Genomic DNA, 14,032 nt, shown 5'->3' with positions numbered 1-14,032 from the left:
GGGTGGCAGATGACAGAACAAGAAGCAATGGTCTCAAGTTGCAGTGGGGGAGGTCTAGGTTGGATATTAGGAAACACTATTTCACTAGGAGGACAGTGAAGCACTGGAATGGGTTACCTAGGGAAGTGGTGGAATCTCCATTCTTGGAGGTTTTTAAGGCCTGGCCTGACAAAGCCCTGGCTGGGATGATTTAGTTGAGGTTGGCCCTTCTTTGAACAGGGGGTTGGACTAGATGACCTCCTGAGGTCTCTTCCAACCCTAATCTTCTATGATTCTAGCACAGTGCCGCCCCACTCTTGGTTGTCCCATAGGCAATGAACACAATTAATTATATAATTTATGTCCTGTCCCTATATTTGGGGTTTAAGGTTAATAGTTCAGGGCAAAATTCTCTTTCGAGCACACAGCCTAGACGGAGGGGAGTTCTATGGAAGGGATGGAATCCTCCTGCCAGACGGCTCCCCACTCACGGGGCTGTAACAGCCTTCCCCCTGTTGCATCCACCCCTCCACAGGTGGGAGGTCTGGGGTATGAATCATGTGTTTCTATGAGCCAGGCACAATGGAGCCCCAGGCCTGATTAAGGCCTTTGGGTGATACCATCATAATCATAATGGAGTCTATCGCTGAGAATCCGTTGGCTGCAGTCCTGCCCCTCTTCCAGTCAGTCCCCTTGTGCGAGAGCAGTGGGAGCCTTCCTACATGGGGCTCACTCCTTCCTGCTCTCTCTGCTTCACCCCAGTGCTATCCATCCCTGCCATCCTGCCTCAGCTCGCTAACTCCCACCCAGACATCTCATCTGCTGTATCATCACCTGCTACTTCTGCCTTCTCACACCCACCTGTGTCATTATCTCAGCCTCCCACTGCTTCCCAGACAGCTCATGAAAGGGCAGAGTCCCCACCGGTTCTCAGCACCGCACACATGCGCCATCAGTATCAGAAGCTCAGGCCCCATCCCACAGTTTTCTATTAGTATTTAAAGGAACAAACATGCACGTTTCTGGGCTGCTTTATTCCTCTTACCTCCCCTTGAGCCTTAGAGACTCCTCCTCTCCTTTTTCTTTGACTTGGACTTAGTGAGACTCACCTAGTCCTCCTGTCAGGATGAGTCAACATCTGCATCTCCATATAATGTCCTAGAACCTGATAACCTAACACACAGATAAATCCAACTTGCCCCACTTCGAAAGTGCCTCAACTCTCCACCCTCAACATCGGTCCTGCTCACCCCACTTGCCAGCCATCTATTGACCCTCCCACCACCCCATGAATATCTATCCAATTTGTTCCTCCTCTGAGCTGCCTCACACACACATCCCAGATTTCCAACCTGTCTCACAGATGTGTCCACCCACTTCAGTGGAAGTCTCGTCTGAACAAGAACTACAGGGTTTGGCCCTTGATGGAGAAGCTACTGGTAACAAATAGTGAGCTTTTGTTTCTGATAGTTACTGCATTTGAAATGTGATGTATGGAAGCAGTTCAGAAGGTGGTACTTTGGGAGAGATGAGTAGTGCTGGGACGGGACATAAATGTTTGAGCATCAGTGCTTTCAGAAATATCTCCCACCATTTAAAAACATTGGGATTTTTTTTATGGGTGGTCTCTGTCTTATGTAATACTCGGGCCATCAAACAACACGATTAGATAGTTTGATTTAGGCCAGGAATAATTTACTTGAGAGGATAGTTTCTGACAATGGAGATTTGAGATTGAAGGCTGCATTTTAATTGCCTGGCACAAGTGTTGCTTTGATATGTGTTTGTAATGAATAAACCATTGAGTACTCTCTGATACACTCTGCCAGGCTGTGTTGCTGTTTGTATTTCTTCTACAGCCTTAAGAAGGTTTCTTGGCAGAAACATGGTCTTGTTTTCTTTTCCAGGGTGCATTTTATGAACCTCTTTTTATGGTGTCATTATGAACTGTCAGCCCTTGAGTGAGAAGGTATTTCTCAAGTCGTCTTTTTCTGGAAATGAACTCTGGCCAGATAGCATATGCCTCGCACAGTTACTGGTGCCCCCTATAAAACAGTCAAAAGCAGAGATGAGTTAGGGGGATGGACAGAAGCATCAGATGTCTTACGACAGTCCTGGAATTAGAGGCTCGTTTCTTCGAAGGGGATGGATAGTCCTGGATTTGGATCCTTGGGTAGTAAAATAATAAAACATTGCCAAGCAACCTTTTACTGATAATGTCTATGACTTTTTAATTCATGAGCTGCTGGCCAGAGGTGTTGGAACTATTTGTGTAGTGGGGATGCTGAGAGCCATTGAACCAAACTGCAAACCCAGTTTAAAATGACAACCACTTCAAGCCAGGGGGTGCTGCACCCCCCTCTGCACCCCAAGCTCCAGCCCCTATGCTGCTGGCACCAGAGGCGGCACCTAGGGGGCTTGCAGGGGCTGTAGTCACCCCAAAATGTGCCTTAGCTACCCCATGGAGCAGCCGCCACTTGCCAGCCGCCCAGCTTTGAAGGCAGAGGGGAGAGAGAGGTGGCTGCTGGCCAGGCGCCCAGCTCAGTCATTGGCAGTTGCACCACTGGCAGAAGCACAGGAGTAAGCCTGGGCAGGAGTCCGGGGGGCCTGAGAGCAGCCCCAGCTCCACCGTGCTTCCCAGGGCCGGTTGAAGGTCCGGGACTCCCCACAGCTGCCTGGACTGACTCACCCTGACTCCTGGGCCTTGCCGCCTATGGCCGCTGCTCCCTGGGCTGTTAGAGGGGAGGGAAGGGGGGGGGCAGAATTTAGGAGGAGCAGGGGGCGAGGCCTCATGGCAAGTGGGGACACAGCCTCCCCAATTTTCTGTCTAGCCCACCTCAGCCCCTCTCCCCCTCCACAGGGAAGAGGCTGGCGCCGCCCCTGGCTGGCACCCATTTCTGTCACTGAAGTTGTACCGAATGAATCTGGGGGTAGATTCTGGTCTGTTGTCACTAATTTAGGAAACACTTAGGGACAGATTTTCAAAAGAGCTCAGAGCCAGACTGTAAATGTTCAGTACCTGCCGTGGTGTTGGGATAACGTTTCCAAAAGCACCTATCTCCCATTCTCAAACATGACTTTTGCACGTAGGAGCCATTGGAAATCAGTGGGATTAGGGTTCTTAAGTCATTTAGGGATGGGTATGTCTACACTGACAAAAACAAAAAACCCTCCATGGCAGTGAGTCTCAAAGCCTGGGTCAAATGACTCAGGGCTAAACGTAGCCGTGCAGGCTTTACTACTCGGGGTGGGGGGTCTCAGATCCTGGGCTGGAGCCTGACCTGGCATGTCTACCCTGCTATTTCTAGCCCTGGAGTGTGAGCCAGAGTCAGTTGACCCAGGTCTGACACTCACTGCCATGGGTTTTTTGTTGTTTTTGCGGTGTAGACATATCCTTATGTGCATTTGAAAGTTTTACCGCAGGTCCCCAGCACCCACACGCTACCATTGTGACAACGAGCTGAACTCCTGAAAATCTAGCCACCCAATGAAATGCCTAGATGGAAGCTGAGCTCTCTTTTGACATTAGGCCTCAAGTGCAGGTTTCGAGGCCTTCTGAAAATCTTGGCCTGAAAGAGAGATTGCCCTTTGAATTACCTGCCTGGCCAGTTTGCTGCAAAGAAATTGCAGGGAAGGTGCTGAGGGGACTAGAATCATTCACTGCTTCATTTCCCGCCAGTGTTTATTCCTCATTTAGTTAATGACTTAGCAGCAGGCCCTGCCCACTCCTAGCACAGGTGGGGTAGGGAGTGGAACGGGTGTGTGTCCCAGGGGTTTGTGAAGCATGCAGGGAGCCCACATGGAGTTCCCATGCCCCTTCTGAGCTACGGAGCTCTGCCAGAGCTGCATATGCCCTGGCAGGCAGGTGAGACCCAGGGCTGGCGGATCTGTACAAACCCTTCTCCTCCTATGGATGAGAATGAGGTGGGGGGGAGGCTGTGTGAGCTACTGCTGCCCCGAGGCCTATCCTGCCTGCCCCATGGGAGGGAATACTTGGTTAGCCCAGGCTGCTGCCCATTGCTTGGGCTCAGTGCAGCAACCAGGACTTAGGCCTTAGGATCCTGAGCTTTTAACTGGGATGAAGCTTAGTCGGTCACCTCTAAACTCCCATCCCATGGTAGCAGTGCCCATGGCCTAGATCCCCATTAGCACTTCAGAACCATAATGAGACAACCAGCGGGTGTTTAAGAAAACAGCTGGGAGATCTGGAGTCAAAGCCTAGGTGACATCGCAAGTGAAATTGACAGCCTCGCCCAAATCACTGACAAATATTTACCGACATATACAAACCCAACCCCCAGCAGGGCACAACTGGCAACGCTTGCTCGGGGGGAGGGCACGCTTGTAGCCGAGGCACTGGCCTGGCACTGCGGAGATCAGGATTCAGCTCCTGGCTCTATTGCAGACTCTGGGTGACCTTGGAGAAATCGCTTCTCAGTGCCTCAGTCCCACCTGTGTAAAAAGGGGACAATAATCCTTTTGAACCCTTCTGTGGGGGCGTTGTGAGAATAAAACCTAGTGCGTTTGTGCTTCGGGTGCTATGCAGCTAGATAGGAAATTCCCAAGGCATATTGGAGCATTGCAGATCGTAATAAAGGTGAACTGACGGAGCTGCATGTAGGAGAAGACGCTTCTGGTGCATATGCCAGCTGGGCCCATGCAGAGTAGAGCCCTGCAACCTGACAGCACTTGACTACAAGCGTTGTGTTCAGGTTGTGCGTGAAAAACAACCCAAGGCTCTGAGTCAGATCGTCTGTGATCACCTCCTCCTGCTCATGGGGTCAACACAATAGCTGCCTGTCCCGCTCCTGCTGGCTGTCGCCACCTCTCTCAGCTCTGCGTGGGCTGCAGAGCGAGTGTGCTAACCAGTCGCAACACCTCACACACAGCACAACAAGGCACAACGGTGGACAGGAGGAGCAGCACATACAGCCGCCTCCACGACAACCCCACACGCAGAGACCGATCACGGGCATAGGAAGTGGGAAGTGCCCAACGGGCCAAGCCCCAAGGACAAGTCCGCAGCGCTGACACAGGTTCTCATGCAAGTGTCGGGTTTGGGTCAATTCTGAAAATATCACGAGGCTCTTGGGTTAGGTTCGGGTTGGTTGTGCTCGGCTCTGGTTTGCATCCTAGTTGGACTTTAAAATTAGGCCTGAGCAGACCTCTAAGGAGTAATCTGTCGTTTGAATGAGGGGATAAAAACCAGGGTGCCATTCCTTCGCTTGTGTAAATTTGGTGAAGCTCCATTTACTTCAGTGTAGCTATGGCAACACACACCAGTTGCGGATGTGGGCCAGGGCGTGTATACTGATGAGCCATGTATATAGGAGACAAGCTGTATTAACAGATAATGAATGTGAAACTGAGAAATGCATACAGGAAGCTACAGTTTATCACATAAATTCCAGGCGCTGATTCAGCCAGTTGCTAAAGGTAATGTATCCATCCAGGGGGCTTGGGAGACAGCTGTTATGGAGGGTGGTAGTTCTCCTCATGCAAGGCACTTTCCAACTGCATGTGGAGGCATAACCAGATCGCTCAAGAGACTCTTGACTGTCCATTAAATCTTAACATGTTTTTCTTGTTGTTTTAATCCAAGGAGCGCAAATTTCCGAAATTTGTATCCAAAGAAATGGAAAACATGTTTATCGAGGAGCTGAAGTCTTCTGTCAATCTGCTGATGGCAAACTTGGAAAGCATGCCAGTGTCCAAAGGAGGCTCTGAGTTCAAGTTACAGAAGCTAAAACGCAGCCACAACACCTCAATAATTGACCTGGGAGAAGAAAATGAAAACCAGCTTTCAAAGTCAGATGTTGTGCTCTCTTTCTCCTTGGAGGTAAAAGCTACAAACTGTCTCCATTTGAACATATAATGTGCTGAATTAGTGTGATTAAGAATCACACCAATCAATGCCTAGCCAGTTTGAGCCATGAGAGTAGATATTAAAAGAACAGCTTGAGGGGCAGAGATCAGTAAAAGGATTTCCTAATCCCCAAGAGGGGCTTTCTTCCCTTTTAGGAAACAATTATAAAATGCTTTTACCAAGGTTCATAATGTGCCCTTTCAGATTTCTCCCAGTCTTGTTAGAATAATCTATGGAGATTATACTAATGTGAAATTCAAGGTAGTTTGTATCAAGTCAGTAGTGTAATTACACTCAAACAGTAGTGTAATTAACTAGCATCTTCACAATGTCACAATGTTTTTACCAAGTGTAGAAGCCATGAGCTAAATTCATCCACAGGGCAACTCCACTGAAATTGGATGGAATTAATCCAGGGACTAATCTGGCTACCTCATTTCTCTATGCTACCTAAAAACACACTATTTCAGGGAAATGCAAAGTTTCATTCTCTTTGCTTTTTGCAATAATAGGGTTATGTGGGTTTTTTAAATCAAAAATAGGACTTCTGGGATAGAAATATTCATCACTGTAATTTCATAGAGACTTTATTACTGGTTCCTAAACTACTAAAACCTTGTGCTTTAGGTGTCTTTGCATTTGATTATTGCTAAGTAGAGATGTCACTTTATTCCTCAGAGAGACAAGGTGGCCAAGGTAATATCTTTTATTGGACCAATTTCTGTTGGTGAGAGAAACAAGCTTTTGAGCATACACAGAGCGGACCTGAAAAAGGTGTAAAATGAAAGAGGATTTATCTTTACTGTTTCCTCCATACTTGTCTATTGTTTTTCTGCTAAATATCCCCTTTGCCATGTAAGTTACACCAATTTTCACCATTACCCCAATTTAACAGCATGCAACTTACACCACTGTTTACAAAAAGAGAAGGAGTACTTGTGGCACCTTAGAGACTAACCAATTTATCTGAGCATAAGCTTTCGTGAGCTACAGCTCACTTCATCGGATGCATACTGTGGAAAGTGTAGAAGATCTTATTATGTACACACAAAGCATGAACACTGTTTACAGTATCACTGAATTCAGCTTTTAAAATATTTAAGGTAATATTGGCTTCACGATATTCATAATATTCAGTTCAGCTGTATTGGAAATTTGGTTGTTATGAACCCAGGGCTAATGTCTTTGATGTAGACATCAAACATGGCATAACTCGTATGTGTACAGGTACCAAGAAACAGTGAAATGTCACAAAGCACTAGACCTACTTGTAGGAAAATTATTTGACGTTCATAAACAAGCTGTTTGTGACAATGTTGTTCAGCATGTTTATCCCTACTGAAACCGATTCAGAAGGAATTGTAAGTGGAGCTTTGAAGTTCTAGAGGGTGAGCAATCCATTCATATGCACAAAACATTTGTGCAGTAGAAGTTTGGCCAAGAAACATTGATTCATCAGAGAATCTGCAGAGATCTCTGTACACATGAGAGAATCTGCAGGCGAATGACAATGCATCAGGGAATACATAGAATGGAATTTGAAATTTTAATTTATCCATGGCATATCTAGTTATAAGAAGAACAGAAACATCCATGTGATTTCTTAATGAAGACACATTGTTAACATGATGATTCATCAACATTAAAAGAAGAAAAAAGAAATTCCTTCTAAAAAGTTTTGATAAGACAGACATAAGGTTGGAAATTATATATACTGTGTCCTAAACAAACACATGCATCATCCTACTGGACTTCCTGTGTAATGACACTCGTTGGTGAGTCATCTACAGGGACTGAACCCGGGATCTCGGACCTAAACACATAAGCTTCTCCTGCTTCAGCTAAGGGATCAGTTCCATTAGCTCGAAGTAGCAGACTGATAAGTCTCTATGTGGCCTTGCCACTGGCAAGGAACAGAGAGCCACATTCTGCTAGTGTGGGTCAGGCAAAGAACTGGGATTGACAGAATTTGCAAAAATATTAGCAGAAGGTGAGTCCAATCTGCAGCGCTCATAGTGGTATGGATTGTTGATGTTTTGTGAGTGGCTTCTTGTTTGGATCTCAGTCCCAAGAAGAGTTATTTATTGGTCTTACTGTGTTGTGAAATTGAAGGCATTCAGAACCCCCCAAGAGCAGACCCATATCATATATATTTGGACAGTCTCCCTGATGAAAGAGCTTCAGCTGAAAGAGCTAATTCGCTGTTGTGTTGCTCAGTACTTTCCTTACACTTCCTCTCTTCACTCTGTAGGTTGTCATAATGGAAGTGCAGGGTCTAAAATCCTTAGCTCCAAACCGCATCGTTTATTGCACTATGGAAGTAGAAGGCGGAGAGAAACTGCAGACTGACCAAGCAGAAGCTTCGAAACCCACGTAAGTTTCTCTCGCTCTCCTGCATGATGTTCTCTGCTCCGTTGCTGCACTGTTCTCATGAAAAGTAAATAAATGTGGAGAACTTAGATTCATAAATGTATAGATATCAAGGCCAGAAGGGATCATTAGAACTTGCATAGGGAAAGCTTCCTTCATTTATTTCCAGATGAGAAACACATACAGAGCTTCACCCTACACCAAATGAACAACTGGTAGCCCCAGTTCTGCAAAGCCCATGAGCACAGTCCCGCTGAAGATAATGGAACTTAAATGTGTGCTTAGAGTTAAGTGTGTGATTAAGTGCTTTGCTAAATAGGGATGGAGGTTAAGCATGTGCATAAAGTTAAATGTGTGTATAAGTGTTTATTTGATCTGGGGCTGTTTGGGGTATGTATCCATCATCTCATCCTTCCTGTCGTGTCTTTGGAAGTATTCTAGGAAAGAAAAACAAGAATGATGGAAAAGGAACTCCCTTTTGAATGGCAGCATTAACGAAGAGAGGAGGGGAACTGAAAAGCATAGGTGTGGGGGTGGGGAGTCTCTAAAATACTTTCAAGAAACATTGGTGGGGACGGAAGAAAGGGAGCCTGAGCAGAAGTTAGTGGTGGGTGAGAAGCTGCAGGGACAACAGCTGGGGAGGTGAGAGAGAATGTGTCACCTGTGATGGATGTTAGTCATGTCACTTGCTGCACGACTGGTGTGTACTCAGCTGCTGCGGTGATGCGTTAGAAAGACCTACATCGACTAGAGAGAGGGAAGAAGATAAAAGCGGGAGAGAGGAAAGAGGGTGCATTTTAGCATCCTTTCATTTTCTCTTCACTTTTTACTCCTTTTGTGCCTCCATGTCCCCACTCTACCTCCTCCTCTTCCCTTTCTGTGACACCCCCTGCTCCCAATCTCATCTGTTGGTCTTTTCTTGTCTCTTAAGCAAGGTGGCGGGGGCCAGTTTGGAGAATGATGAAAAGAACGCGCTTTCTAGTCCGGGGCCCCAGAGAGCGATTGGAGAAAACCTGTGTGTGAAAGAGAGAGGCCGGGATTCCGGAGCTTGGCTCGGCTCGGTGCTGTGCTGAGGTCTCGAGCACCTGGCGTGGAGCTGTGCGCCGCTGCAATCTATTGGCTTGCGAAAGGAAAATTCAGTTTGGTTAAATGGGGCTAGATGTGAACCACCAAAGGGAATGCCCTCTCCCTGCTACCGTCTTCCCACCCTCCTCTTTGCTGTTCTCTGCTCCTCTCCTCTGCAAGACCTAGACCCACCCCACTCTCCCCTTCCACCCACTGCCCCATGCTTCATTCCATCAAGGGGCTGCTGGGGCTGGTGACAGGGAGGTGACGACTATTATCATGGGAGATAACAGTCTTTTCTTACATGCCTCTGAATCTAAATCCTGACCGACCTCTGCTATTCTAGTCCTGAGTGGGAAGATTGGCTAGGTGTGCAAACCTTCTCTGTCAGCTGGGCCCTGAGAGTCTCAAAAGCAGGCAGAGCTCATACCAAAACTGCTGATGAAAATCCCAGTGGCGTGAGGTAAACATTTTGCACAGCACTGATTGGCAAAGTTTGAGGGACAAAAAGATCCAACAGTGTTTTCCCGAGGATTTTCAGAAGGGGCCAAGACAAAATCCCTCTGGACTCTCCACACCAGGAAATACCCAGAGAGATCCTACAGTGTCAGCTCGAAGCCTCCTCATTTTTGAAATACAACTTTTCTCCTCTGCAAACCATTACTTACGTTGCAAAACAAGGCTTCCAGCACCTGCAACCAAAATCAAATCCGTAAGTGGCTGTGAGAGGACGTAGTGAGCAGGGTCCCCAGGGTACATACATCATCAGCACTCAGATTAATCTTGGCCTCAAATCAGCAGCTATCAAAGTTTGTCTCCCTGCCCAATAGGAAATCCTGAATTCGTTCACCCAGCCTAGCTACCCAGTTACCTATCCGGCATGTTAGTACGTATTTTGGGTGTTTTATAGCACAAATATTCAACAAAGAAGCAGAAAAGATGGTGTGTTATGCGCCATTTCACACAGGCCAGTTTCACTCTGGGGTGGGCTGTTAGACTATAGACACTACTGCCATCAGGGTAGTGGAAGCCACCAGAGAGCTGCAGTTATTTAAGCAGGCTACCGTGTCACACATGCAAAGGACAACTCATGCTACCTCACTGGAGTCCGGTGTTCAGCACCGACTGACACTATATCTGCACATACTGGCACCGCGTGGTATAAAAGCTGCTTCAGCTTTCGGGATAACTTGAGTCACTGCTACATGGTTCTGTCACTCATGAGTAATGTGACCGTCCCAAACTCATGCTGATGAAATCTTTCTACTATACCATTGTGTGCATGTGTCTATATATTGGTTCTTCGACATATATGTCTATGCATAGTTTTCAAAATGGGTTCCTAAGGCATTTAAATAAGAAGCCAGCTCTCATTGGAACTTCTGGCTGCTTGGCATTTTTGAAAATCGGGCCACTCACTCAGGTCCCTGAACTGGGATTGAGGAGTCAAACTTGAGGCTCCCATTTTTGAAAAGCTTGGAGCTAGAGCAGCATCTCTCTGTGGAGAGAAAGAGATCCACATCTTGCATGTGAGGCTCTTCCCCGTCTGTGAGCACTAACCACTAATGCTCTTGCTCTCAGATGAGTGTACAGGTAAGCACATTTTTCACTCTGTGTCCATTATCCAGAAGTGCCTTGCCTTTAGCATTGTATGTACTGTAGCAAAGTGATACAAAGCAGCTGTGATTGCCTTAGCTGAATCCACCTACATATGCACTTTTATTACCCATGACTGCCATTGTTTCCAGCATGTTCACTGCATACCAAAAGCTCTCATGATGTGTTTTTCTCCTCTTCACTGGATGCCATTTGTAGACAGAGATTTTTAAAAAAGATCCCTCAGCTGAAGCCCAGTTGCCATTAGCCTAGTGATCAATATGATGTCCATCAAGTTTTTATGCTAGCTGTACTCCTACTGCAATCTGATTTCCTCTACTGCTAACTAAAACCTAGTCCCAGCCTGTGTTTTCCATTTCCTTGTCTCCGGTTGCTTCCATCCCTCTGGCAGTTAGGAGCAGTGTTCCCTCTAATTTTTTATATCCACGTGCGGAATAAATTTTATGTGCACCAATATGGAGGTGATATGTGGCGGTGTTGGGGCTGAGGGGTTCGGAGTGTGGGAGGGGGCTCAGGGCTGGTGCAGAGGGTTGGGGTGAGGGTTCCTGCTGGTGGTGCGGGCCCCAGCATGGGGCCAGGGATGAGGGGTTCAGGGTGTGGAAGGGGGCTCAAGAGCTGGGGCAAAGAGTTGGGGTGGGGGGGGTGAGGGCTCCAGCTGGGGGAGCAGGCTCTAGGGTGGGGCTGGGGATGAGGAGTTTGAGGAGCAGGCTGCCCCAGGGCTGGGGCCAGAGGACTCTCCACAGCCCTCTCCCCGCCGTCAGCAGCTCCAGGGGAGTAGCCCCCCTTCTCCCCACCGGCAGCATGGAACTCCGGGGAGCAGCCCCCCTCTCCCCACCGGCAGCAGGAGCTCCGGGGCTGGAGGAGACGCTCACGGCAGCCCTGCACGCCCCAACTTGCTCCCCTCCCCTCCTCAGTCCCCGCCCACTCCCTACCTCCCTCCTCTCCAGGCCCCTGTGGCTGCCTGCCTGCGCATCCCTTAATAGCCTGCTGTGCGGCCACACAGCTTAGAGGGAACTTAGGTTAGGAGTACCCCACTGTGTGTGTCCCACATTTTCTGTATTGGTTCCTTGCAAGTGATGGTTAGAAAATCCAGTGACCCTTCTGTAACCCTTCATGCAATTCCTTAGTTTGCTGAGAGGATATCCTAGACCTCTTTTTTAATCCCTGCTTTTTCAGATGTAATGGTGACTGTCAGGTCTTCCCTGTTAATGATGTAGCATCTGTATTAATGTCGAAGGAGAAAATGATTTTGTGACTTTTGCTTGCTAATTTTTGGGATTAGTCATTTTGAAGCCATATCCATTTGGATGAAAGACGGTTTTCTCCTTTGATTCACTAGAGAATCTTGGTACTTTTTAAATGAAATTCAAACTGGACAGCTTTACTGGGTAAATGTCAGAACCTGAGTTACGCTAGGAGGCCAGCTTTTCCTCTGATTCCCAAATCTTCAGATTTTCTTTCTCCAGAGAGCATCACAAATCCCAGTGGAGGGATGAGGAAAATGAACTAGATGACCTCATAAGTCAATTCCGTCTCATATTTCTATGGCTTTAAGATGAGTTCCAAGCACACCATTTTCTGTAGATGATCGTGCCACAATGGTAGTTTCAAAGGGTGAAGAAAACAAAGCTGAAAATCATTGCTTGAACTAGAAGCTGAAAAAAGAACAGGAGTACTTGTGGCGCCTTAGAGACTAACAAAGCCCGATGCCAACTCTGTCCACGTATTTATTCAAGTGACACCATCATAGGACCTAATCAGATTAGCCACGCCATCAGGGGCTCGTTCACCTGCACATCTACCAATGTGATATATGCCATCCTGTGCCAGCAGTGCTCCTCTGCCATGTACATTGGCCAAACTGGACAGTCTCTACATAAAAGAATAAATGGACACAAATCTGACTTCAAGAATCATAACATTAAAAAACCGGTAGGAGAACACTTCATCCTCTCTGGCCACTCAGTAAAAGATTTAAGGGTGGCAACTTTGCAACAGAAAAGCTTCAAAAATAGACTCCAATGAGAAACTGCTGAGCTTGAATTAATATGCAAACTAGATACCATTGACTTGGGTTTGAATAGAGACTGGGAGTGGCTGGGTCATTACACATATTGAATCTATTTCCCTAAGGTAAGTATCCTCACACCTTCTTGTCAACTGTTTAAATGGGCCATCTTGATTATCACTACAAAAGTTTTTTTTTCCTCCTGCTGATAATAGCTCATCTGAACTAATTAGCCTCTCACAGTTTGTATGGTAACTCATCTGTATGTATTTTTTATATATTTATATATATATATAATCTTACTATATGTTCCATTCTGTGCATCCGATGAAGTGGGCTGTAGCCCACGAAAGCTTATGCTCTAATAAATTTGTTAGTCTCTAAGGTGCCACAAGTACTCTTGTTCTTTTTGCGGATACAGACTAACGTGGCTGCTGCTTTGAAACCTGTCATCATAGAAGCTGAAAGTTTCAAATCACACTCTGCATCTGTACACAAATAATATAGCAAACACACCTTTCCAGACTGATTTTCCAAGACTTTTAAGGAGGTAACAACAAAAATAGGCATTTTCTTCTGACTTTTTTGAGCTAATTTGGGTTGCCCAAATATGATGCAAGTTCAGATGTTAAAACCTTGTATATGATGTAAGAATTATAAGGGTTTTGTAATGTGAAGCTTACAGCAAGTTTCTTATCTGAACAAAAAAGCATCGTCCTAGAGGTTTAGATCACAGTCCTGCAAACTCCTTCATATGTATCCCCTCTGAAGTCAATGCATGAAATCCTGGTCCATCTGAAGTCAATGGCAAAACTCCCACTGGCTTCAATGAAGAGAGGATTTCACCAATGTGACAAAAAAAAAATCATTCTCCTTCGAGAGATGTACCTGTGAGTGTTCCACTCCAGGTGTTGGTATGCTCCTGTGCTTTCGTTCAGAGATTTTTACAGCAGTACCCACATGGGCCGCGCAGGCGCAGTGCCTGCCTCACACGCCAACCGTACCGCAATAGTGCATGTGCATGGCCGGGCTCCTCAGTTCCTTCTCTACCGTCCCCGGCCTGAGACAGAGCTTAGCAGACTGGCTCAAAATTTTTTTTCGTTTTGGCTAGTTTAGTTAGTTTCTAC

The 14,032-nt window shown here is 46.6% G+C and overlaps 1 protein-coding gene across 14 annotated transcripts in view; it reads left to right on the top strand.

The window, feature by feature from the left end:
* Positions 1–14,032, top strand: part of CADPS (calcium dependent secretion activator) — a 374,509-nt gene that overhangs the window by 162,120 nt on the left and 198,357 nt on the right. For all 14 annotated transcript variants that reach the window (XM_074957378.1, XM_074957382.1, XM_074957385.1 and 11 more), the window contains exons 5-6: positions 5,582–5,818; positions 8,097–8,218. In XM_074957378.1, coding sequence (XP_074813479.1) covers positions 5,582–5,818; positions 8,097–8,218 — 359 coding nt within the window. The remainder of the gene's footprint in view (positions 1–5,581; positions 5,819–8,096; positions 8,219–14,032) is intronic.

This window comes from Natator depressus, chromosome 7 (genome assembly GCF_965152275.1).
Source record: "Natator depressus isolate rNatDep1 chromosome 7, rNatDep2.hap1, whole genome shotgun sequence".
Taxonomy (NCBI): Eukaryota; Metazoa; Chordata; order Testudines; family Cheloniidae; genus Natator; species Natator depressus.
Note: the sequence above shows the minus strand (reverse complement) of the source record. Positions and strands in the feature narration are given on the sequence as shown.